This window comes from Saimiri boliviensis, chromosome 4, assembly GCF_048565385.1.
Source record: "Saimiri boliviensis isolate mSaiBol1 chromosome 4, mSaiBol1.pri, whole genome shotgun sequence".
In the NCBI taxonomy this organism is placed as follows: Eukaryota; Metazoa; Chordata; class Mammalia; order Primates; family Cebidae; genus Saimiri; species Saimiri boliviensis.
In genome coordinates this window covers 116,798,181-116,825,900 of record NC_133452.1, presented here as the reverse complement: position 1 = coordinate 116,825,900, position 27,720 = coordinate 116,798,181, and the positions used below count along the sequence as shown (strand labels likewise).

The window sequence follows — 27,720 nt, the reverse complement described above, 5'->3', positions numbered from 1 at the left end:
AAAGAAGTAATAGTGATATTTAGAAATGTTTCTGTGTTCTCACTTGGAGTTCTTTTTGCTATTCGGCAGCCTTTGAAAATAAGAACTGAAACTGAAGGCCAGAGAGAATGTTTTAAAGTCAAATTTAGATGTATAATATTTAATTTCCTAATCAATTTCTCTCTAGGATTAAACTGCATATAGTGAGAAATCTGCATTGCTATGGCTGCTATAAAATGGACAAGTTTACAAACTCACACTGAAAGAAGTCTGGTGGTTTCTTCAAAGCAGCGCTACCCTGTGACCCAGCAATTCCACTCCTAGGTAAGTACTCAAGAAAAATTAAAACATATGTCCACACAAGAACCTGTACAGAAATGTCCATAGCAGCACTTTTCATACTGGCCCCAAAATGAAAACAATCCATATGTCTATCACCAGATGCATGGATCAATAAAATGTGATATATCCACAATTAATCCCCACAATTAAATATTATTCAAGAATAAAAAGGAATGAAGTACTGATACATGGTACAGCATAGATAAACCTTGAAACATTAAACTAAGTGAGAGAAGCCAATCATTAGAAAAACAAAAAATACAGCTGGGCATTGTGGCTCATGCCTGTAATCCCAACATTTTGGAAAGCTGAGGCAGAAGGATCACTTGAAGCCAGAAGTACAAGACCAGCCTGGTCAATATAGCAAGACCCCATATCTACAAAAAAAAAAAAAAAAAAAAAAAAATCAAAAATTAGCCAGGTGTGGTGGTGCACCCCTTTAGTCCCAGCCACTCAGAAGGCTGAGGCAGGAGGACCACATGAGCCCAGGAGTTTAAGGTTGCTGTGAGCTGTGATTACACCACTGCATCCCAACCTGACCATATATATATATATATATATATATATATATTTTTAGAGACAGAGTCTCGCTCTGCCACCAGGAACCAGGCTGGAGTTCAGTGGCACGAGCTTGGCTCACTGCAACCTCCATCTCCCAAGTCAAGCAACGCTCCTGCCTCAGCCTCCCAAGTAGCTGGGACTACAGGTGCGCACCGCCATGCCCAGCTAATTTCTTTCTTTTTCTTTTCTTTTCTTTTTTTTTTTTAGTAGAGACAGGGTTTCACCATGTTGGCCAGGATGGTCTCAATCTCTTGACCTCGTGATCCGCCCACCTCGGCCTCCCAAAGTGCTGGGATTACAGGTGTGAGCCACCCCGCCAGGCCTGAGAGAGACCATGTATCTTAAAAAATCATGTATTTTTTAAAAAACAAAGACCTCACATTGTATGATCCTATTTATAAAAAACTTCCAGAATTGGCACATCTATAGAGATAGAAAGTGTAGTGGTTGTCTAAAGCTGAAGGAATTCAGAGGAAATGATGGATGACTGCAGGTGGGTAAAGGGTTTGTTTTTTAGGTGATGAAAATATTCTGAACTTGATTGGGGTGATGATTTCACAATTTCATCAATATGCTAAAAATCAATGAAGATGGGTTAATTATGCAGTATGTGAATTGTATCTCAACGTTGGGTCTTTTTAAGTCACACTAAAACATTTCCTTAAAAATGAGATGAGAGCAGAAAGGGTCACCATGCTTTTTGAAGCACTTATTTTTGCTTCCATTTTCTGAAAAGACATGCTGTGCATCTAAATAGCACTCTATTTCCTTGTGTATCTTGGACTAGCATGAGCTTAATCGTCGCACAACATTCATGAATGAATGAATGAGTGAATGAATGAATGAGTGAATGAGTAAATGGAAGAACATCCAGGGAAGTCCTGAGAAGGTGCTTTGGGAAAGCACAGCAGGGAAGGAATACTTACAGGAAGTCCCCGGGGTCCTCGGGGTCCTGCCTCTCCTGGAGGCCCTTGTTGGCCCTGTTATGAGGGAGGGAGATAGAAAAGAAGTTAACACCTACCGATTACAACGGCTTAGAGCTTCAGGAGAGGTAAAACGGCGTCTTACCGGCTTGCCTGAATTTCCCATCTGACCAGGCTTCCCTGGAGCACCTGTGCTACCCTGGGGGTAAAATGAAACTTCAAAGTTACTCAGGCTGAAGTAAGCATCATCATCAATCTGCCTTACCCATACTGGCTATCTCTTACATTTAAATAGCATGCATTCCCTGCTTTCACATTGAGAATCTGGGCATGTGCAGAATCCCTTTCTTTTTATATACATCAAAATCCTTTAGATTCAGGATATTGTCTGTTAGTCTATGAAATATATTAAAGGTCAAATGTCAAACAATGAGGGGTTTTAGCCTTCATTTAAGAGGATCCTCTTCAATTAGAGGAGTTTTCTTTCTTCACAATATTAATATTATGTCTTTCCTTTACGATTTCCACCTCCAACATAATTCTTTGAGCCTTTTTACCGCATATTAAACTGTTGAAATTATTAAGAATCAGACCAACATGGGGAAATAGGATGTGCTGATGAGAAAACCCCATTAGTAGGCTCTAAAGAAAGCACGTGTCTGGAGATGCCCTGTCCACCACCAGTGTCTTGTGGTCCTTATCAGGAACCTCTCTGCTCAAGACACTGCAGAACACTGTGATTGGAGGGTCGCAGCCTTGTGCTCTAATAGTGACCAGTGTCTACATTATTCACCTTTTATCCCTTGTCTTCTCTAGCAAAGCTGTATTTTGTCTCTTAAAAGTTTTTCCACCTATTGTTTTTAACTGCTTACATTTTGTTTTTGTGTAAAATATAAGCACTGGTTGATCAGTATATGAAGAAAATGGCTAATATCTTTTTAGTTGAGCTGAATCATCCTAGTAATAGTCTCTGACATAAGTTCTATGGCTTAATAATATCTTCCTTATTTTAGGTAGTAAGGAACAATAAAATGTTCTCTGTTTTATACTGGCAAAGGATGACATTTTCACTAAGGAAACCTAATTAGCAGCACTTTGTCAAAGTATGCTTTCTATAGCTAGGAAAAAGATGAGTATTTTAAGCCTTAAAGCTTTTACTTTTCCCTAGGGCCAAATATAAAATAAAAGACATGCTGAAAATATTAAACATTGCAAATAAAATACATTAATAAAGAATAAAAAATTAAGAAAAATAGTCATTTAAAATTTTAAATATTTTACCTTTTCACCAGCAACACCCTTTGCACCAGGAATTCCAGGTACACCCTAAAAGAATACAGACACAATCTGCGTTTAATCACCTCCTCTGAGAACTCATGAGATGCCAAGGCCACTGCACGCTGCAGGGAGGCTGAGGGAATCATGGCAACCTCAAAGCTTTAATGTGAGGAAGATGCTTCCTAGTTCCCAAACCCTGCAGAGTCATTTATAGAACTACCCACAGTTTTAGAGGGCATGACTTTACTAAAACTGGCTTGTTAAAGCTAAATACCCTTAAAGCAAATCTTGTCTTTAAACTTATTTTTCAAGGACAAACTTCCCAAATTAGAATCCAGTCCCATTTTCAGGTCAACAGGAGCTCTAATAGGCAAGACAGAGGCTGCAGGGATGAGACAGGGTTTTATGTAGAGAGTGATAAAAGGAGGGTCTCCCAAAAATGCTGGGCATTATAGTAGAAAAAGGAAGTGGTAGGAGGATGCTAGGCATGACTCAGATTTGGTATTATTGGTGCTAATATTATCTGATTATTTAAAAAGTGTCAGGTGTCATAAAAGATTGGGGGTCAGGCTTTGACATTACCAAGTATTATTTATTAATTAGAAAGGTTTGCCTCCAAAGAGCCAAGAATACATGTGGTACAATCCATAGGAACTTCCAGACACATGAATGCAGGTAAATATCAATTTGAATGATTAAAAATAGTACATAATCCAAGTGGTCACCTGAGCATACGCTCAGCACCCCTGTTGCTCAACATTACTAACAGGAACTTTAGAACTGGTTTAAAGTGGAATGAAATATGTGACACTGGCCCACAGCTTAGGGTTAGTTAAAAAAATATATAAAGAAGACTGAGCAAACTAAAGGGAGAAAAGGAATCCAAAACAGAAAATTAAAGCCTATTATTTACAGTTATTACACAAATAGCTATTCAGAGAAAAAGTATAAAATATAAAATATAAATGTAAATTGTAAAAATGTAAAAGTAAAACATCATACCTTCCCCAGAACTTATCAAATCAGGTAGCATGTCTCTTCCCAAAATGTATTATCTTTAAACCAATTAACATGTAACGAATCTATAAAAATATATCTATATTTATATAAATTTTTATATAAATATATAAAAAATCTATAAACCAATTACCATGTAAAGAATCAAATACTTACTGGTAACCCCTGCAATCCTGCATCACCAGGAGGCCCAGGTTTTCCTGGTTCACCCTGAAAAAAATGCTTTTATCACATGATTGAACCTGTATGAGCTGCTGTATTTCTTTTAAGAAAAGGAGGAGAATTCTAGTAAGAGGATTGTCTCAACAGCTAACTTTACATGCACTTTTATAAAGTGGCTTAATTTAGAGTGGGGAGTAGGGTGGGAAATAAGACATAATTTAACCAAAATGCAGTCTCTCTCAACCTACTTTCATCAATAGGGCAGTTTTACTGAGTTCCTGAAACTAAGCAAATAATTATACTACTGTAATAAGTATTTTATATTTGACACTTGATTCAAAAATTAAAGGAAGGGAAAAAGCCAAAGCTAGCTAAATAAATCTTTTGGTGATTTAGTAATGGAACTGCCACACTCAGCGGGCCAGGGCAGAGACAGCCGCACTCACTCTTGGACTACATTACACAGCCTACCTTTGTTCCAGGCATTCCAGGGATCCCATCATGGCCATCCACACCTGCCAAGCCCTAAACACACACAAAGAAACATACTGTCTCTTACACACAGTCGCATTCTTTTTCCCTTCATTATTTTCTACAGTTTTATTGCAAGTCAATGATCACTGAAAAATGTGCTTTATGACTACAGCTCAGGACATACCGTGTCTCCTTTGGGCCCAGGGAGACCAGGAATTCCTCTAACACCTTGAGCTCCCTGCAGGGTGGGAGAGAAACAATAGACAAGACATGTTCAGTTATCACTATACTTAGGACTTGTCAAAGAGATCATCATAATCAGCAGATGACACTGACAAGCAGGAGGCTTGGAGTGACTGAATTTAAACTCACCCTATCTCCTTTGGGACCTGCTTCTCCTGGAGGTCCTCGCTGTCCTTGATCACCCTGTATGAAAATAAAATGTTGTTAATACACATAAAAATTACTTATTAATCAACTTTTGAACATTAGAAAGCATCATCCACATGAACCAACTGTTGCTCTTCCACCATGATGGCTTTGCTCTATCAAGGAAGCCTAGATAAAGAAATCTTTTTCTAAAAGTGGTAGTGTCTTAAAAATGGATATCGCCACAGAGATAACTAAGATGTGACTGTCTTTTGTTTTCCCCTTAAATGCATTTTGCCCCTGTGCTCTTGCATGTAGCATACAATGGATCCATGCATTGGATGCTGACATCAGTAACTACATCTACATATCAGCTAACTTCATTGACTGTTACAGAGGTTTGAGGTTCAGATTAGTTGCCAAGCTTTCCCTCATATTTAATCCCCCAGTCAATGCTAGTGATCTCTATCAAAGTTATCTAGCTAGTGTTGATACATGGGACAGGTGGTAATAGATAAGAGGCTGTGTCTTCCTAAAATACAGCTTTTGTTAAGTGGCTTAACTCTTAAAACCTCAAATGGCTCCCTATTGCTACTGGATCTTTCATATGGCTCAGGGTGGCATTAAACATTCTCTGTAATGCAGCTCTACATTATCCATCCAATCTCATCTTTTCAACCAAACTTTCACTCCAGGCGGTGACAGCCCCTATGAGAGCACACATGCGCCGTCACCACTAACAGTATCAGGCCTGCACTTCGCTGCCTTTCCTGCCCACAGGCTTTCAAACCAACCTCCCCTCAGGTCCCCCTCTTACGTGGACGACATCCGTCCCATGCGCTAGCATTTGATTTCATATAGTTTTTCATTGAGTTACTTTCTGTCTTTCCCATTGGAACACAGGACTTTGACAGTTGGATATTCTATCTTATATCTTTTTCTACTTTTTATGTGGCATAGGCAATTATCCATGGATGGTTTTTTGTTTTTGTTTTTGTTTTTGTTTTTTTGTCTATTTCCCTCCCAAAAATAAGCTTGAGGAAACCTACAATAATGACATATGGACATATGACAATCGAAATATGGAATAATGAAGTCAGAAACCACAGAAAATGAAAAAGATCAACCGGCCACAAACTAGAAACAAGATAGTTACTAAGACTCTAAGTGTCCTGACAACCAAAGGAAAGGAAAGCACAGCAAACATAAATACTTAACAATTTGGCTTAACCTGTGAAGAAAAAAACATTATATCAAGTCAGAAGAGCATTTCTATGTACCCAAGAAAGATGCCTGTTTAATTAAATTTAAATTTAAGCATATATATATATAAATTGTCCATTTTTCCACTTAATTATTCACATGTAAAGAATACTGCATACACATGCATACATAGCAAAAAAAAAAAAAAAAAAAACTCTATCATTGTGTTTTGTGGAAGGAAAATCACTTACAGGTGCACCAGGAATACCCTGAGGCCCAGGTTCACCATCTAAGCCCCGAGCACCCTGCAAAAAAAAACAAGACAATGGAATAAAACTGAGATCTGTCATTTATGTTAGAGAACCCATCCATCTTTCTAAAGAAATTTAATAGCGAGATGAAAAGGAGGTTTTGTGCCTGTGATACATACAGTGATCCCTAAGAAGTAATTACTCAGGCACCTGAGGTATAAAATACTTGTTTACATCTATTCAGCATACCAACTGTACTTAAACACAATCTTTAATGCCACTCTATATGTTTTAAGTTAATACTGCACCCATTCTCAGTTGCTGATATGAGCTAAAAACACAGGTCCTTATTAATAGATTGGTAAATCTATTAGAAGTAGTTTGGTAGCCACTCTCCAGGAGTCTTAAAATTTCTATAGAAAACCATTAACCAGGCGGGCGCAGTGGCTCACGTCTGTAATCCCAGCACTTTGGGAGGCCGAGGCGGGTGGATCACAAGGTCAAGAGATCAAGACCATCCTGGCCAACATGGTGAAACCCATCTCCAAAAAAAAAAAGAAAAGAAAGAAAACCATGAACTGCCAGGAAGGCAGATCATATGAAGCCAGGAGTTCGAGACCATGCTGGCCACCATGGCAAAACCCAGTTTCTACTAAAAATACAAAAATTAGCTGGGTCTGTTGGCACATGCCTGTAGTCCCAGCTACTCAGGAGGCAGAGGCAAGAGAATTGCTTGGACTGGAGAGGAGGAAGTTGCAGTGAGCCAAGAGTGTACCACTGCACTTAAGCCGGGGTGACAAACAGAGTGAGACCCTCTCTCAAAAACGCAAAAAAGATGGAGCCACCTTAAGAACAACTACGACATTCTGTTGCTGCCACAGCTGTGAGAGGGATTTCCAGGACTCTGGATCTCCCATCAAGATCTGGAATAAGAACTCGAGCCATGTGATTCGGAAGAATGAATTGCTGGAAGGGCCTGAGCATACCCTCTCCCATCCTGGAGATATTAGGTTCAATTTGTATAAAGTAAAAAACCTATTTTCTCAAGAACAGATCCACTCTACCAAATGATAAGATAAGAATGACTCAGAGCCTTATAAATTGAATTATCTTGAAATAATCTCTGAGGTGGCTAACATACTGTCCACTATCACCTTATTTTCATCATGTGAATCAAAACATGATCTTAAGATCTTAAAAAGTATTTTTAGTGCTCTCTCTACATATGCTACCTAACAAAATATAACCTTTTCTTTCTTGTTCTTATCTAGTAAGTGAATAAAAAGGCATAATGAGACAGCCTTCTAATAAGCCAGGTTGCGATGAGGAGTTGATAAAATAAAAGAAAAACAATCAAGAGTACTGGATAGATGTCAGGCCAAGAAAAACAGGTGGAAAACATCTGTAGTAAGAATTAAAAATCAGAAAATCTGACAGAAGGTTCAGACATAGGTAGAATCAAAGAAAGAACACAACTGAAGCAGAAGCACCAGAGCATCCTGAAATTCTTTGATCCCTAAAAAGTAGGACAGAGCAGAAGGCATTCTACATTCACCAGAGAAGAAGAGATTTGGAAGACCCGACCTTGAATTTATCATTCACCTTGTATTACAAGAGCAAAACTCAGCCTTTGCATTATAGAAATGGCTTTGATGCACTCTCTCTCTCTCCCTCTTAAGCATGAGCTTAGACCCAAACTGCTGTTACTAGGTAACCACTCCATGGGTCTGAGTTCACAAGAAGAGCTTTTTTCTTGCTTGCTTGCTTGCTTTCTATTTTAAAGCAATTTGACAGAAATCAGAAGAAATGAGAAGTTTTGAAAACTACCAACTAGAAAAATATCTCAAATGAAGAGCATATCAAGAACAGTAATTGGTTTCAAAGTGAGGGGTCACATATTCTAGGGGATGATTTAAATCCAGAAAAAATGAAGGTATCAGCAGCTTGAAAATAAATGGGATCTATTATCGAGTAAAAGAAAAGATACACACTGAATGTTATTTAAGGTAACAAATACAGAAATATGAATGCATCTAATATGTTTTACAATACAGTTTTCAGAAAAGAAATATTGATTGAAAAGATGGAGAGGGAAAGCAGGTAGAATGAAAATACCTAGAAGGGATGAAGAGCCTGGGGAAAAAACATGAAACTAACAGGAAAAAAATGGTAAATAAGCCTGATCCTTTATTCACCAAGGTGTGCATCTCTTTTTTAAAAAGAAAAATTTAATTTCATTTATTGAGCATGTACAATGTGCAATATATCATTACTTAACTGTTAGTAAAAGTCCCTGTGCTGCTGGTGGAACTGACTCCAATTAGCCACAGAGGTTATCAAGAGAATGAGATCAGGGTCAGAAGTGATGGTGAGCAAAGATGCTTTTTGTATTTTCTGAAGCCTATAAATTAACTTTCCTAACATTCTTTCCAAGAAGTGGTAACCATTTTCTTAAAATCTGATAGAGAGGCAAAACACACCCCTATACACACGCCAAGAAAAACACTTCTGAACACATCATGAATGTTCAGGTTTCCACTGTTTTTCCTAATAATAATCACTCAGCCAAGCATTACCTGCCCTTCATTCTTCACCAATGGCAGCACCTCATCCTTCCAGGCGCCACATCCTTCTAATGCCACCTCCTTCATGAATTTCTCAGTTTCCCTATCAAGATTAGCCCCGCTTCCTCTGCACTCCATCATGACCTTGGCCCTCAGATTCATGTCCCTTTTGCTTGCATTATAGTTGATCATCTACTTATTTGTCTCGCCCAATTAATAACTGACTTGATCAAGGTCTTATTCCCCTTGGAATCTCCGCAGCAGCCTGCAGAGTGCCTTGGTATGGAAGTTCTGGGAGAATCTGGTTTCTGAGACTGGGCTAAGGGCAGGCTGATATCCTCTAGTCTAGCCGTAAGTGTATAACGCCTGCTGAGGGTAGGACTCATGGATCAGCTTGCTGGTGAGTCACAGGGGGCTCCAGTGTCTTTGGGGTTTCCTGCCTTGGCTCATCTCTCCTTTTCCATCCTCCCTGTCTTTGCCTTGCCTGACCAGAAACACTTCAGGCACTGTGCCAGTGTTACCAATGCTAACCACTGATCCTGACAATGAGGTAAAATGTAACAACTCTATTTACTCAATATAATTGAAAATAGATTAATACATGGCAAATGTCATGCATACTGCTCATTCCTATAATCTGTGCTTACAACAGAAAAGTGAAAACTTAATCACACACCTACAAAGCATCCATAAAATGTCATGTTGTTAGACCAGGCTCAGTGGCTTACGCCTGTAATCCTAGCACTTTGGGAGGCCGAGGTAGGTGGATTACCTGAGGTCAGAAGTTCAGGACCAGCCTGGCCAACATGGTGAAACCCCGTCTCTACTAAAAATACAAAAATTAGCTGGGTGTAGTGGCAGGTACCTGTAATCCCAGCTACTCAGAAGGCTGAGGCAGGAGAATTATTTGAACCCGGGAGGCGGAGGTTGCAGTAAGCCAAGATCATGCCATTGCACTCCAGCCTGGGCAACAAGAGTGAAACTCCATCTCAAAAAAAAAAAATGTTGTTGAAGATAAAAAAGTTATTTTTAAATAGCCAAAATTTAAATATTTAACACATTTTGATATTATGTGATTGTCATCACCATCTTACTTTTTCCCCTTTGTCCCCAACTATGCCAGTGATGCCTCGCAAACCCTGGGCTCCCTGGAAATGTAAAGAAGAAAAGTGAATTATTTCAGTTGAAGCAAAGGTTTTTTAAAATCTCATCACAAAAGCTGATCTAGAAAATGGATATTATCATAACCAAATGTAATACTAAGAAATAGTGACAATATATAGACAAACATTTCTAGTTTAGAAAGTCCACAGAGAATTCTTCTGACGGTAAAATTTTTATAAAATTCTGAAATCTTACACAAAACTGGAGTTGACACAATCACTCATGACAAAAAAGTAAATACCGGCATAAGAGAAATTGTGATAACATGTTTGACTTACCTTTTAACTTATATATAGAACTTACACCATCATTTCCACTTTCTTCATGGCATGTAACTTGGTTACATGTAACATGATTTTAAACCTTGAAAGAATTTTTCCCACCAGTGGACACCATCAAAAGCAGTAGGTTCTCAGGCTAGCCCACAAAGCCTATAACCTAGAAAGGAGCTGCAGCCTCCATCAATTCCTTGTAGTCACTATTCATTATACCATTCTTATGATGAAAGGCATTCTGAATTCCAACTTGGTGCAATAGGAACCCATCTTAGGCATAAGAGTGGCTAATGCTAAAATTTTCTCTTTCAATACTGAAATGTTACCATTCTGGACTCTCTGGCCCCATACTATCAGGGGTCCAGAAATGGATCCTGGAAGGAGTGAGCCTGAGAATACCCTTGGAAGCAGAGGAGGGTGGATGCTCCATTAGGAAAGTGGAAGTAGCTACTTTTGGACAACCTGCTTACTGTCTCCATTGGCTTAAGATAAAGGAGCTCTAGGCCAGTCATTTCCCTCTTCTTTTGACTTGGAGAAAATGAGACAAGTCCATGACCAACTCCTCATTCAGACCAGTCACAAATTCTACGTAGATCAGTCAGGAATGACTTGCAATTCAAATATGCAGAATGATCCAGTCTAGGATATCCATTTAGAATATCGAGTGAGATGTGGCCATGTCAGATGAAAGCTGCTCTTTCCTGTGTAGCTCATTTATTGACCCTAAGGTTATTTCTACAAAATGAAAATACTTAGGTCAATCGCAACGACACGAGAATATCACATATTGAGGTGCCTACTTTAAAGAACGGAGCTTTGTCTAAATATTCCAAGAAGCATATTTTTAAAAGTTGTAACAACTTTGTTTTAATGTAATACAAAAGTAACGCAAATTCTGATTTGACAACATTTGAAATTGAAGTTTGATGATGCCCCAGGTTACCTTACTTTATATTTGTGCATGTACACTTAAAAAGTACATGCTTTTAAAATTTGGCATACCTATTCCCAGATACCAGAATGTCATCAAGCACTAACGGATATCCCCCAGTGGACCACTTGAGCCACGCAGCACCCAGCATAGATTTTTAATCCCTGAAAACACAGTTTTAGAATGTTGTTTGCAAAATCCTGTTTTGAAAATCTTTGGGAATGGCTTAAAAAAAGAAAAACCTTTAAATTCCTATCAAATTTTCATCAGATCAAAAAAAAAAAAACATATGGCATATGTCTCTTACACCATATATCACTATCTCCCACCTGCAAGACAGAGTCCAGCCCCTAGTGTCTCACATGGCAAACACTCAGGGGAGGGCAAACTTCTGAAACAAACACCCCTGGACACAAACAGATTCCCTGAAAGTTCTCATGTAACTTAAAAGCAGAGACCATTTCTTCCAGATCCTCTGACTTACTTCCTTTAGCTTAATTTCTGTTAAACTTTAAATTCCCTTAAACATTAATCTGCGCAGCTCCCTGAACCCTTTTTAAACAGCCAGTCCCGTGGAGAAGAGCAGAGCAGGTGAAGGGTGTTCTGTGTTTGTCTTCTTTAACTCTTCAGTTTCTAAGAATAATACCTGACCTCATCTTTTACATAGTCTCTACTCTGGCTAGCTGCAATGCTTACTTAATATTCTTCGATTATTATTTCCAAAATTGTCATTCCTCATTTTAACAAGAAAAAAGTGTAACAACTTCATTTTAATGTAACACAAAAGTAATGCAAATTCTGATTTGACAACATTTCAAATTGAAGTTTGATGATGCTCCAAATCACCTTACTGTGAATATTATTGCCTAAATCTGCGAAAGCACAAGGGACTAACTTTTTATTAAAAGACATGATTAGGAGCAGTTAAGAATGTTTTAGTTCATTATAATGATTACATACTTAAATAAGCTACATTAATCCATTAAATGATATACCTACTGCATATTTAGAATATACAGAATTTTCTCATTATATCATGCAATAATACAACAGAACATAAAAGATACGTATCATCCTCTTGTGCTTAGTATTTGCTTTTCAATTGCCTGACCCTGAAATCTGGTAGGTGAATGTATGTAGTTATAGGTAGAGTTTTTCTGTTAAAAAAAAAAAAAAGTTCTAGAATATATAATGAGGACCCTCTCCTATTTTGAAAAAGTAGTTATCGTAGTTATCCTCCAATGCTGGCATGGTGGAAAAATAGAAGACACCAAGTTCATGTAATGCTATTCATTCAGCTGCTAAATAGAAAATATTCCAATAGTCATGAAAAACAAATTCACATAACCTAGTTAAATATTTTTTTAAAAATACTTTACTGGAGGTCCTTGAGCTCCAACTTCTCCCAGTTCTCCCTGGTCACCTTCTTCACCCTAAAAAACACAGAGAAAAGGACACCAAATGTTATTTTAGCAAACAAACATACAAATAGCCTTGGTCTAACTCAGTATGTTTTAAGTTCACTTGGTGACTCCTGAATTATTCTACTTTCTTAAATTATTTTATATGGGTATTCCAAAGTAATTGTAGAACATTTAGAAAATACAGAGAAGTATACATATAAAAAGTCACCCAAATCCCACCATTTAACTATAAATACCAGTAACATTTAAATGTTATCCTTTCAAAGTTTTTCTAAAGTGGAAAAGGAGGAAGAGAGACAAAGATACTAAGGAAAAGAGAGACACAGAAAGAGAGAGAGAAAAGGTACTCATTTATGTTCCAAGTGTGTGTCAAGCGGGGGAGGATGTATTCTTAGAAAAAAATTTAATTATACTATGAAAAGGTTTTCATAAGCTACAATAGTTTTTCATGATAATTTTCATTTTAGCTTTTCTTATAATTTTTGCACCATATACAATATTTTAATATAAATCAATCATTTATTTCATGGGTTATACCTTTGATGTCACTCATAGAAAAGCCTTTTCCACTCCAAAAATATACATTTATTTATATTTTTGCTCTAGTAATGTTATTAACTTCTTATGTAGAAATCTTTAATTATCAGTAATTTGTTTTGATGTAAAACAAAACATAGAAATATTTTTTTCTTTTTTCTCAGTAATTGGCCACTGTTCCAATAATAGATTCTCTCCACAAAGGTTTCAGAATTCATACTAACATATACAAAATGGTTATTGGCTCTAGACTTCGCTTCTGCTCTACTGATCTGCTGTATGATGTTGCCAATACCAAAACATGTTAATTACTGAAATTCTATAATACATTTTACTCTCAGATAAGGAGAATTCTCTTACCTTTATTTTTTGTTTATAGTTACTCTTATATTTTAGATTTTCCTAAATGTTTACTCTTCCAAATAAACTTTAGAATCACTGGGCAGATCTTTACAGAGACTGATTGCTTTGTACTAGGATTGCATTAAGTTAATAGATTGATATGGCAAGAATTAAAATCTTGACAATATTAAAATCATTTATCTTGATTTTTAAAACAAATTATGAGAGTTGTACATATTGGTTTTAGCCACATAATTATATTCAAATTATATTTCATTAGAGTCTATGACTGACATTGGGAAGAAGCAGTCCCAATGGGAAAGCCAGAGAATTAGCTAGCTCTTGGCATGAAAAATCATCACATGTGCTAATTAAATGCTACTTCTATTTCCCTACAAAAATATAAAACTAGGTACAAAACAGCAGTGATTGATATGTCCACTGCAATTTTTCCATAACAAGGTACAGGGTATTTTCCATAGATTCTCCATAGACTTTGGAGTAATATGTTTGAATTGTTTCACCTACAGGTGAAAACCACACAGTTAATTCATAATCACGAAGTCAAATGACAAATTTATGAGTAGCAACTTATTTCACTTTATTTTGCATGAGTATTGATCCACTGTATGATGTTGCCAATACCATGACATTTTAATTGAAATTTTACTGTTCATTTCTATATTCATAAACAGTTTTTTAAATCTTCATTAACTAAATTGTAGGGTAAAATTCAAGACCAATTTGTGAATTTGAATCCAAACTTCAGGCCTCCAAGCTCTTACCATTCTGTTTCCAGTTTCAGTTCAGTCTACCTCCTCACCCTTTCAAGGTTCATTCTGCAATGAACTATGGCCATTCTATCGATTTTCAAAGACATCATCACTTACACAAAAATGTGAAATAAAGAAATTTTCAACAACTTTCAAAGTAAATTTTGGCCAATTACTTGACATACCAAAAAAAATTGTAGGTTTCCCACTGAAGAACAAACCAAATTTGAGAGTCTTGATAATTAACTTGTTTAAATACCAAAAAACTAGCTTCATGGTAAAGTGGAGGGGCACCTGGATTAACATCTCCATCTCCAAATCCTGTGGGATAGGGGAGTGAAAGTTCCCCAAAGGAAAGCATCACCAAGAGAAGGAGAAAGGAATACAAACATCAAAAATACCAGAAGTCTACTACATTTGCTTTACTGCATAGAATACCTCATGAATATCTTTTGATATAATTTCATATTCGTACACACCTATTTTTTGTAGTTAACTAATATTCTATTATATGGCTACAACATACTTAATTTAGTCCCCTGTGCTTGGACCTATTATTTTTTTTTTTTTTACTTCTGTGTCCCCCGTACTCAGAATAACCCCAGCACATAGAAGGTACTTTATATTTGTCAGAATTTTTAATGAAAATTTTTAAGATTCAGTAGAAGAGTGATCACACAGAAAAATTTCCAAAGCACTTGGTTTTTTTTTCCTATTTTCTCCACTTTGATATCAGGAACCTAGCTGTTATGTTTCAAAAAAATAAAATGCCTTAACTATCACAGCCTATGCAATAAAAGACTTTTAAAATAAATGTCCAAACTGAAACAGGGTAGAGAAAATTAGTCTATTTATCCTGATTATTTCAGGTTTAACAGACTGATTTTAGCTAAGAAGTTCAAGGATATAAATCCCTGAAGATATTGATAAATTGCCTCTCAAGTTCTTGACTTCCAAAGGAAAACAAACTAATCTTCTGTCACTACCCAATAAAGGGGTAGAAGGACATAGTCAAAAAAAGTCAACAGGACGATCTGCATTAATAAGAACAACTTGACTTTGTAAAATATTATCAAATTTACTGAGACAAAACTTACTATGCAGGAAGTCAAATTCTTAGATACTTAAAGATGACTTACACTAGTGGATGAAAAAAGGGCAAATAGGTTACCTTGCTTTAAATCCCAGCCTTAATTTTTTTTTTAAATCCCAGCCTTAGTTTTTCTTTAAATCCCAGCCTTAGTTTTTCTGCAGGGCATGCCAGCTGCAATGCAAATTGTGCTGTGGATTCTATTTCTATCCAGATACTAACATAAGTTATTACTAACCTCCAGCTTACTCCAAATCTAGGTTATATTGAAATGAGGTCAGAAATAAATAGATAAATTATTTCAGAACTTGAGATGAGAAGCAATAAGCCAATTACCAACTTCTCTGCTAGTCTTCAGCAACACTTGTCATAAAATTTTACAAATGTCATAAAATTTTGCCTGGTGAAGTGGAACAACTATCTGAATAATGTTGGGTTATTACAGCATAATGGAAAAAAGCTAAGTGTGATTGATTTGAAAAGAAAACATAGTGACACAGAAAAAAATGAAAATGCCTGGTGCCTTATTTGTAAGTATGTTTTGTAACTGATAACTTTAGAATATGATATTTAGTCAGATATGGATGCATCCACTTAGAACTTGTTAATTATTATTTGTAAAAAAAAGGGTAAAATGTCATGGTTCATTATTTCCTATGATTCCTAATTTCTCATTACGTAAGTGATCACTAACTCCTAATCACAATTTATTCACTAAATACTCATTTTCCTTACCTTGTGCCCTTGTCTTCCTGGTTCACCAATTTCTCCTTTAGCCCCTTTATGACCCTAACAAATCCAAAATAAACAAACATTAACTAATATATGCATATATGTGTGTGTATACACACACACACACACACACACACACACACACACACACATGTAATTGTCCTAAGTTTGGTACAGAAAGTGGTCAGAAGGCTCATAAAGTGATCCTTCTTCCCTAAATCAGTGCCAATATGTTGCTAGAAATGGATTACATGACAAAGAAAATTTGTGCCTTAAATTACCTTAACAGCACCATGTATATTACATGACTGCCATATATAATTAATGTCAGTTTTAGTTAATAGAAAAGCACTTCTCTAGAATAATGAACACTTTATTATCTAGTTCAGCAATGTGATTCATTGATACTTGCTTGCTATTTCCTGGATCCCTATTTCCCCATCTTTCTCACACGGGTTAGGAGCATTAAGTTTTCTCTAGTTTCAGCAACTTAACCTTTCAGAAGTGACAGGCCTGACCAAGCTCAGCTGGCTATCCCCTGTTCTCTGAAGGCTACTCTGAAAACCCTTCAGCCGCCTCCATTCCCACCTCCTTCCTGGAGATGGAAGAAGAGCTGGTATAAGTGGACGTTCTCTGCTGTACAGCCTTCTGCCTCTTTCTGTGTACAGTTTTTAGGTGCAAAGGGAAAGCAATAAAGGGCAGTGAGTGAAAGCTGCATTGTATGAAAAGAAGACCCCTGTCTTTTCTTATCAGGCCACTTGTCCTAAGCATTTGATTGCTTTGGGTAGTAATAGGAGACAAAACTGTGAGATAAGCATTCCAAAATGAAGATTGTCAGAACTTTCACCCCTGAAATAAGTCTTTTTGAAAAATAGGACACCAGTCCAGGCCCAAATCTTCTGCAGTTGAGGGAACCCACCAAAACTGCCCTTAGAAAAAACCTAATGGAAAACCAGTGCCTTGGGGCCTTCCAGATCATAGCAGAGCACTACTGGTTTGGAATTTCTCAAAATCTCTTTAGACTCAGAGACTAGAGGGAGAAAAGGCAATTTATCCCTATAATTGGGTATTTATTTTTTGTTTGTATGGAAAATTTTGATGTTATTGCAGTGACAGAAAAATACTTTTGGAAAGTCTCTTTTTCCTATTTTGCACAGTTTTTCAAATTTTTTTAAACTAAAAGTTATCAAATACATTATGTACACAACCCCCACAACTACCCCCACCACTATCTTCCTTAATAGAAAGCACTTTTTTTTTTTTTTTTTTTTTTTGAGACAAGTTCTCTCTCCATCACCCAGGCTGGAGTGCAGTGGCACAATCACAGTTCATTGCAACCTTGACTTCTCCAGCTCAAGTGATCCTCCCACCCCAGCCTCCCAAGTAGCCAGGTCTACAAGTACACCACCATGCCTAGCTAATTTTTTATTTTTATAGAGAGAGGGGTCTCCCTCTGTTGTCCAGGCTGGTCTAGAACTCCTGGGTTCAAGTGATCCTCCCACCTTGGTCTCCCAAAGTTCTAGGATTACAGGTGTGAGCCACTACGCCCAGCCAGGAAGCAAACTTCTGAATCTTAATTTGGTGTTTTAAAGTATCTCAATCCATTGTATTTTATTGGTATTTCTTCCCTGAACTAGAAACGCATCTTATGATTAAACATGCATGTCTTGTTATGAATACATGTCAGAGCCAGCTGGAGTCTCTAGGACTGAATAACCACTACTTGCCTGATCCATCCAAATGAGGTCTCTGCCCTGGGGAGGCTAATGCTTAAAGTGAAGGCTCCATTTTATCTGGGGGTAATATTCTTAAAGATAAAATACTGGACGTTATCCTCTTACCCTCATGCCTGGTAGGCCTGGATATCCTGAGCGACCTGGTGGACAGGAATTCGGACACTGCCAGGGAGAGAGGAAACAGAGAGAAAGAAAGACATGCAGAGTGCATAAACTAGGGCTCCTGCTTTGTGACAAAGTCTTTTTTAAAGGGATTCCAGTTACAGAACTCCATTGTGATTGTATTCATTAAATAATTCAAACTATCCCTTTCCTTCTTTATTATTTTACTTTTAAACCCAGAAATATTTCTAACTAACAGAATAGTGTAGAGAATATAACAAATATCGTCCCCCATGAATCTACCATCCAGATTAAATTAATGTTAATATTTTGCAATATTTATTTCAAATCTAATTTATTGAAGAAAGTATATTTACAGATAACCTATTGTACCATGACTGGATTTATTTCCCCTTCCCATTCCACTGGACTGGCCCCATTCTGAGGCTCATGTCTCCCATCAAATGGTCCTACATGGCATTTAGTACACATTATCACTATCATTGGAGTGTTAATCTATGAGTAAAACAAATCCTAAAGGAAGTTCCTTGAATTTTATCTCTTTAAAACCTGGATGCTCTCATGAAAACCATGCCTTAGTCATAATGTAAAAAGATTATAGAAAAACAAAGATAATATCTATAATGAAAAATTATTAGTCTGAGTAGATGAAAGCCACCAGTCCACTGGTGTTACAAACTGCTCTGCCATCTGAGTAAAAGGAAAACATGGACACATAGTATATTCCAGGGAGATCTTTTAAAGAAAACTCATCTGCAGACTATATGGTCTTTGAATTGAAACTATATTTTGATCAATGGAAAGCATCTTACCAATGGATCTCCATCATGAAAGCCAATTGTTCCCTAAAGTAAATAAAATATTGAAGTTGAGAATATAATTAAATAATGAATTCAAACATACTAATAATAGAAATCTAATCAGGCAAAAATATAAGATATATTTGTTTAATAAAATATAAAAAACAAATAGGAGCAGATAATATGCTAATATTCTAAAATCCTGACTCATGGGCATGTTCTTTTTGGAGAACCATAAATTGAGGTAGATTATTTTGGGAAGACATTGAGGGAAATGAAATAGGAGGCAAAATAGAAAATGTGGGAAACTCTGAATTATAAATTAAAAATATGAATTACCTTCTATTTAAACTCCTATTCTTACAATTTTTCTTGCTAGGAAAATCTTTGTAAAAACTAGTTTATTTGAAAATGCTTCATTTATATTCAAGTTTTGAGCATTTGAGACATCACAACTGTCTAAGGACTTCAAAAGTAATGAGTAAGACTTGCTGTATAAAAACCACCTTTTAAATTATTGTGATTCCTCTACTTTTTGGCCTAAAAAGAACCATGCTCTGGGTGGATGAAGAAATTGATAGCCATTTTGGAAATTTGGGATAATTAATTAATAAGAACTTCCATTTTGGGTTCTTAGATTTTTTTCAACCTTGACTCTTAAAGAGAAATTCAAGCTGCAAATAACTTACACTGGGTCCTGGAGGTCCAGGGGGTCCAGGTGGTCCTCTTCTCCCAGGGTCACCCTAAATTATTTGAAAATTGTGACATAGTGGTTATACATGTGTCAAAACACAGCACATAAAACCAGTGAGGCATGAGAGACCGGTACTACTGGAAACCCCTACTGAGCTCAGCCACGCATAGACCTGCCACCAAAATCAATGGGTAGCCCATAATCCAATTAGTTCTACAAAATGAGAATAATAAAGGCCTTCCAGTCTCACTGAGGTAATAAAACAAGTCAGAGAAAGGCTAGGGGAAAAAGTAAAGCCAGTTTTTCTCCACAGGACGAACATTTTATCTACTCTGAAAACAAACTGGAAACACTACTTATTTTTCTAGTTGATTTACAGAGGACCCAGAGCAACCAATACTGCTAGTGCCATCCGGCTAATCAGCACAAAAGAAGGCTTGCACTCAGTCTGGAGCTGTGAAATGAAGGTTAATCTCTGCAGTGCCTGACTCTTGCTAGAGCTGTTCACCCACAATCTATCACTTGGTCTGTCACTGCACTCTCTTGCAATGGGTCAGAAAATCAAAGAAAGCTACATTGAAGTAAACCATTCAGATGGAAATGGGTTCCAATTACTCTTAACATCCGATGTTTACTCTTGGCACATTTTCCTTCTTGATGTTCTGCCATAAAAAGTCGGAAGCATCTTACAATTATTTTAACTTTACAATCATTTTATATTTATTCATTTGTTCGCTAAATAAATTTCCAAACAGTAAACACATGCAGAGGAACAAACAAGATATATGATACATGACTCCTTCCCATAGTGAGTTTACAATCACCCACCTTCACATAACATCGCTATGTCAATGTTTTTGAAATGTTTACTTAATATCAATATGAGGCATTTTATATGAGACATTTTTATGAAGTCCAGCTCTTTAATGTTAAAAGTTCAATTTTGTTGACTGAATTATAGTTTAATGATCCTAACATAAATATACATAGTAATAATTTAAGCTATTTCCTTTTATTTCATGGGGAGAGTCTAATACAAAAGCCACTAGACTCTAGTCCTGGCTGAGAGTCTAAAATGAGGATGACGCTCCCTTACTTGACAATCTAGAAGTTGAGAAGAAAAGTTTAGCTGAAAACTTAGGTAAAAATTTAAATCACTCTGCAAAAATTATTACTATTCCTGGTTCACATCAATATTACAAACTGGAATGAAATTCATCTGCCATGTTTTGGATTGCAAGTGGAAATGTACAGTTAGGACAATTTGCTTTCCTAAGTAACATCTTCTATTAAATCAGTAAAGGTCTATCAAAATGCACTGTGGTACTCACAACAGGTCCTACACGGCCAAGCTCTCCAGGGAGACCTGTTGTCCCAGGAGGACCCTGAAGTCAACAAATAAAAGCAAATGGTCATTTATGAATATTTTTACAATCTATCATACATGATATTAAATATGATAAATAATAGAATTATATTTCTGTATTAGCTTTGGTTTCCAATGAGACAATAACTCGTTTGACAACCTTTAATTACTTAAGATAAAGCAGAAATTTCCTAAATTAATAAATACTTTGTTTAGCAGAATAAGGGTGTTATCCTTAGTTAGCCACCTAAGATCTTGTAGGTAGAATGCTATAAACACCACTGAGTAGACTGCTAGTAGAAAAGTAAGGTGGGAATTTGAGAAATAGGACATTTTTATAGATTGTGTAAAATAAATGATGAAATGATACTTACAGGGGGTCCAGGAATACCACGGCCCTGAAAGAGTACAATAAAAATATTTATAGCATAAAGTTTATACTTAGTATAAATAAGAATGTAGACATAACTCAGTTAAACCATAAATCCTTACTAAAAATGATGCTTATTCTAAAGAAAGCACTGGATAAAGAAAAGCAAACACGGCTCTGCTTCTAAAGAAAGCAGAAGCTTATTTCAGCTCCTCAAACATTCCTTTGATGTCTATGCTAACTGGTATTTTTCCAATTTTTTTTTTTTTTAACAAAATCAAAGTAAAGAAGCCATCCATGCTTGCCCTCAGGAGAACTTACCATCACTCACCAAGGGGCGCATTACAACTGGAGAGTTTAAAGACTATTCATTTGTAGCATTTTATATGAAACCTACATTAAATGCATTCCAGTTTTAAAATCTTTTAAAAATTATGTTTAGAAGTTCCCCAAACAAACACCTAACACAGAGAGGCAGGGACAAAAAAGGATCAGACACACAACTCCCTTTCAAAAGATTGGGCTATATTTTCAGACATTAAATCCAGTAGCTATTGAAAATAAAATGGTGTCACTCCTGAAGTAACCTACAATGGGAAACTAATTTAATATGTTATATTTTATTTTTAAACTAGTCATTCTATTTCCTTCTTTACATTTATATCTCTTTAGCAACACCAAACTTTATATGATCAAGGATTGAACCACATCTTATTCATCTTCCTATCCCAACTCCTAGCACAGGGCCTAGTATATAACAAAACTTCATAATATGCTTGTCGAAATTAAAATTGAATATCAGCTGCCTAGATCTCTATTCTCTCTCTTTAATTTCCAAGTTCAATTTTTTTCCCCTTGTGACTTCTCACTATTCTTTTCTTTCCTCCATTGGCTAGAACAGCTTTTATTCACAGCTGTCTGTGATACAATATTCATGTTAGCTTTTCACTCCAGACTTGCTTTTCTCAAATATCCATATACCAAGCATCCCACGGAATCAATGCACTGATAATGATATTATTAATTTCTTATTAGTTGAGCTGGCAAAACAAGCAAGAATTTCACATGGACAGTATGTTTTAATAATCATTGGGAATTTTAAAGGGCATTCTTGGGAAAATGACTCCCATTTGAACACTTTAGTACATAGATTAATTCAGGAAATAAGTGTTATGCTTGAAAACACCAAAGTAATCAGTAAGTTATTTCATTATCAGAAATATAGATGTTCAACAAATTTCACTAAACAAAAAAGGCATCGCTATAAGATGTTGAGATTAAGAGCTGAGTTGAAAAACCTGGGAGAAAGGCCAGCAAGCTGTTCACTTCTGAAAACAGGCTTATAATGGAAAAGTTGACATACTGAAACATGGCAAAGAAAATAGCACAAATAGGAAAAAAGAAGAAAAAAATACAGATTAATGACAAGAGTAAAAGTGGAACAAAGAGCAAAATAGATAGGGAAAGCAGCCTAAGAAGCTCATCCTCATATACACAAATAATACACGCCTGTGACACTGTGCAAATGTAGAAAAAGACTGTCCAGAGAGTCAGGCAAGTGATAATATCTGATTAGTTGATATTTCATTAGAGATAAAACCAGTTGTGAAGAATGTGGTGTGATACTATGGTCTAAAGTAGGCATCCCCAAACTACGGCCTGTGGGCCGCATGCGGCCCCCTGAGGCCATTTATCCTGCCCCCCAACGCACTTCAGGAAGGGGCACCTCTTTCATTGGTGGTCAGTGAGAGGAACACAGTATGTGGCGGCCCTCCAACGGTCTGAGGGACAGTGAACTGCCCCCTGTGTAAAAAGTTTGGGGACGCCTGGTCTAAAGATTGAATACTTAGATTTGCTGTTGTTACACAAGAAGTGTTTTCTATCATTGCAGGTAAAGAGGAAATTGTCTATTGTGAAATATCGCCTGCAAATAGAACATACATTTTCTACTATACATTCAGATTTCTCTAAAATTTTTCCATGCGCAGTAGGAATGCTTACCAAACCAGATGTCATCAACTTACTTGTCACGTATATTATGCAGAAAACTGCATTTAAAAAATTTTATAATGGCAGAATTTTACCTAAAGATAGGAAATTTTCCGTTCTGTAGCTATACATTTACTTACCGGAAATCCACGAGAGCCAGGCACACCAGGTTCTCCCTAAAAATAAAAATAGTTCAATTGTACTGACCTTTCATCGCATGAATATATAGGTATGAAGACTGCATAAATATTGAAATCATTTAAACACCCCATTAGGGTTTTTTTAAAATTTCCAACTTTTTTAAGTTCAGGGGTACCTATGCAGGATATGCAGGTTTGTTACGTAGGTTAACATGTACCGTGGTGCTTTGCTGCACAGATCATGCCATCACCCAGGTATTAAGCCCAGCATTCATTAGCTGTTCTTCCTGATGCTCTCCTTCCTCCCACCCCCTATTTTTCAACAAGCCCCAGTGCGTTGCTCCCTCCGTGTGTCCAAGTGTTCTCTTTATTCAGCTCCCGCTTATAAGTGGGAACATGCAGCATTTGGTTTTCTGTTCCTGCATTAGTTTGCTGAAAATAATGGCTTCCAGCTCCATCCATGTCGCTGCAAAGGAATTGATCTTGTTTCTTTTTATGGCCACATAGTATTCCATATCATGGTGTTTTTAAACACAATTTTAGTTGAACAAGTGTATTTTAGATGCTTCATAACTTAGTTGGCTTGCAAACACTACAATAAAATTAGGCTTCAGCATTCCACACCAGCAGTTAATACGAGATGGCTAACTTACTTTTTGTCCCTTTGGTCCAACAGAGCCAGGGGATCCATCAGGTCCTGTTAATCCCTAACAGAGCAAGGCAATGATGTTAGAACTATCATAATATCCTTAGGCAAACTATTAGGTGGAAAACTTTGATTTTTAATCATCTACAGGATGGTTATATATGTATGATGCAAATATTGATAAAGAAGTAGCTTCCTAGATTCTAACTCAAAAGTGAAGATTAACTTAAGCTTTGCCTATTATGGTTATTTTTTCTTGATAAATTGTATCATATTTCTAACTTCCTGCTAACTGCACTGTTTACCACAGGGTTCAAAAATTTAGTGCTTTTTGTCTCTGCTTTGCAAAAAAAAAAAATGTAACATAGCAATTACAATGTTGTAATAGCTAAAACTAGTGGGTCTTGGCTCTGCCATTTACTCAGGTTTATTTACCTCCTTTACTTCATTTATGAAACAAAAATACTATGTATCTCTCTACAGGACAATAATCTCTTTCTAACTACATGACCACAATGTCTTACAAGTCAATATAATATTTCCTCAATAAGAATTAAACACAATCTAATTATTGCCTTATAGCCACTAACAGCCCCCTAGCCCATGACAACAATGTCTTGGAAGTCATTAAAATATTTCCTCAGTAAGAATTAAACACAAAAATATCATTATTGCCTTATAGCCACTAACAGCCTCCTACCCATCTTCTAGCAATGACAATTGCTTATCAAAGAATATTAATTTTTAAAGTAGAAACATTTGAAGCCTGCATGTTTCTACATTATTTTTCTTAGTAAAAATAGCTATAATTAAGTATATATATATTCATGTATGCCACTCGGTATGCAAAATTTAAGCCTATTATTATAAACCACATTTATAATTATCATATTTAATACTAAAGCAGTTATTAAATACATATTCTAAACATTCTTATTTTCCCTTCTAGTACTTACTTTATCATTATCCTCCATATAAAACACATATTAAAGAATAATAATATCCCGTGTATACAAGAATTTCCATATTTGGTAAAGATACATTTCTATTTTTAATTTTTTCTTTGCTTTTTGACACTTTCAGATGCTGTCATTTACAACGTAATCTTGATATTATACCTTTTTAAAAATAAACATGATATGTATGTGTGTACATATACATACATGCCTATGTAAGTATCTTATTAACTCTGTTATCAAGATTTTGAAGAATACCCAAACAATATCAATTGAGAGATGGATCTCTTGAAAAATATGTAAGTCCTACTTAAAAGTTGATCACCAAAATTCATATTTAGTCTGTCATGGTCTGAAATAAATATCAATAAAATTCCTTCACATAATTCACATAGAAAACCAGTTCATTGGTCACCATTTTTACATTTCTCTACATTAATTAATTTTCCTAACAATGTCACAGAATGAATCAAAGGAAGTAGAAAAAAATGAGTTGAAAATGTTAATTACTGGAAATTTACCAAAGAAGTATTAAACACACACAAAAAAGAATTTCTGACAGACTGCCTTTGATTTTCAAGAGCCCTAGTCTAATTACAACACTGTAATTTGGGAACAAGCCTCAACGTGATTAGTTGCTACGCACCTATGGTCATGAAATATTAGCTTTGGTATTTCACAAAAAAACCATACATCCCGGAGCACTCTGGACACAAATATGGCATGTACATTTAATAAACCTCTGGACATATTTAACTAATGGATCCTCTAACTCCCACTTAATGCATAAACCCCCCAAGACCAATTCTGGTCAATTTTCAAACACACAATCAAGTAACACTCTTCAACTTATGACTAGAATAACTGATGAGATTGGAGAACAGTAACTATAAAGCAGAACCAAGTAAATGATTGGATAACCTGAAGGCTGTTTTCAGGTTATTTCATATTTAAAATATCTTCCATAGGCTGGGCATGGTGGCTCAAGCGTGTAATCCCAGCACTTTGGGAGGCCGAGGTGGGTGGATCGTGAGGTCAAGAGATCAAGACCATCCTGGCCAACATGATGAAACCCTGTCTCTACTAAAGACACAAAAATTAGCTTGGCATGGTGGCACACGCCTGTAGTCCCAGCTACTTGGGAGGCTGAGGCAGGAGAATTGCTTGAACCCAGGAGGCAGAAGTTGCAGTGAGCTGAGATAGTGCCATCACACTCCAAGCTGGTGACAGAGTGGGACTGTCTCAAGAAAAAAACAAACAAACAAACAAAAACAAACAAACAAACAAAAAAACCTCCGTAAGAAATGATAAATTATGTCAATCACTGGAAAGTTCTTTGAATTAGGTTGAAAATGGATTCTGGTGTCAGATGTTACAGTGACACCTGTTGCAAAATATGCAGAAAGCTATAAGCTCCCTGAGGACAAAAACCACATGTCCTTTACAGTCCTAACATGTTGCCATGGCATCTAACCACTCAAGATGTGGATTACTATATACAATTAATTTAAGGAGTCCTTCTAGGTGGAGAGAGATTTCACTTGTTCCTCCACATCATCTTTATATTCAGCCTAAATCCTGATCCTACCACTTAGCGGCTGTGAATCATGGGCAAGGTGCCTAACTGCACAGCGTTCTAAATGCTGTTCCTTATTGAGAAAAGGTCCTACAAACAAGCAAACAAAAATCTAGGTGTTAACCACAGTACTGTACTTCTTGGTCTCATCACATTTTTTCAATGCCTGAATATTTGTAGCTAGACTGACCTTTCAGAATAATTTCTTAATAACTCCCAATCCTAGTTATAAAACATCTGCCACAGATAATAGCTGTATACATTCAGAGAATACAAAGCACCTAGCCTCTTCCTGTAAAAATCACCACAGTTTAGCTATAATTCTTATACTTTATTCTAATTCCTCTTCTTATCTCATATGGGTGTTATAAGAAAGAATAAAATACTGTTTTTAAAGATCTCTCTGAGTATGTCACAACAAAGAGTACATATGAAAATATGTATTAATTAATCTATTAATGTAATTGCTGAAAACAGCACAATTGTCCTAAGGTTAGAACCAAGTTCTGGCTTCTCTAATTTTACATGTCCATAAGCCAAAAAATAAAAATAAAAAATCAACTTAACCTGAAAAAAGGGCAGATTTGAAGTGAAATACACAGACCACACTCATAACACATACATAATTTTCAAAATCCAATTTGCAATAAGACCCCCAATTCCTATTTCAAAGAAATAAAGAAAACATTACCAGTAGCAGAAAAAATTACCTTCATATGAATGTTCATACAAAGTTCTATACATGATAATATTGAAGCTGACTGTGTTCTGAACTTCATGTCACTGTTTGGCAGAGAATACCAGTCCTCAATGGACATTTCCTTCCAGCATTCTGACAGCTCAGCTGCTAGAACTCAAGGCATACTCCTGGAAGCATAACTGCTATCACTCATTTACATTTTCTGCCAAAAATTCATTCAGCACAGGATAATG

At 36.3% G+C, this 27,720-nt stretch overlaps 1 protein-coding gene across 2 annotated transcripts in view; it reads right to left on the bottom strand.

The window, feature by feature from the left end:
* Window positions 1-27,720, bottom strand: part of COL9A1 (collagen type IX alpha 1 chain) — a 90,050-nt gene that overhangs the window by 35,610 nt on the left and 26,720 nt on the right. For both annotated transcript variants that reach the window (XM_003926342.4, XM_003926343.4), the window contains 18 exons: window positions 24,263-24,316; window positions 23,610-23,645; window positions 21,485-21,508; window positions 21,076-21,129; window positions 19,740-19,793; window positions 19,063-19,095; window positions 18,233-18,289; window positions 16,395-16,448; window positions 12,873-12,926; window positions 10,218-10,271; window positions 6,560-6,613; window positions 5,109-5,162; window positions 4,921-4,974; window positions 4,734-4,787; window positions 4,257-4,310; window positions 3,087-3,131; window positions 1,951-2,004; window positions 1,809-1,862 (listed from right to left, as the gene is read on the bottom strand). In XM_003926342.4, coding sequence (XP_003926391.3) covers window positions 1,809-1,862; window positions 1,951-2,004; window positions 3,087-3,131; window positions 4,257-4,310; window positions 4,734-4,787; window positions 4,921-4,974; window positions 5,109-5,162; window positions 6,560-6,613; window positions 10,218-10,271; window positions 12,873-12,926; window positions 16,395-16,448; window positions 18,233-18,289; window positions 19,063-19,095; window positions 19,740-19,793; window positions 21,076-21,129; window positions 21,485-21,508; window positions 23,610-23,645; window positions 24,263-24,316 — 897 coding nt within the window. The remainder of the gene's footprint in view (window positions 1-1,808; window positions 1,863-1,950; window positions 2,005-3,086; window positions 3,132-4,256; window positions 4,311-4,733; window positions 4,788-4,920; window positions 4,975-5,108; window positions 5,163-6,559; window positions 6,614-10,217; window positions 10,272-12,872; window positions 12,927-16,394; window positions 16,449-18,232; window positions 18,290-19,062; window positions 19,096-19,739; window positions 19,794-21,075; window positions 21,130-21,484; window positions 21,509-23,609; window positions 23,646-24,262; window positions 24,317-27,720) is intronic.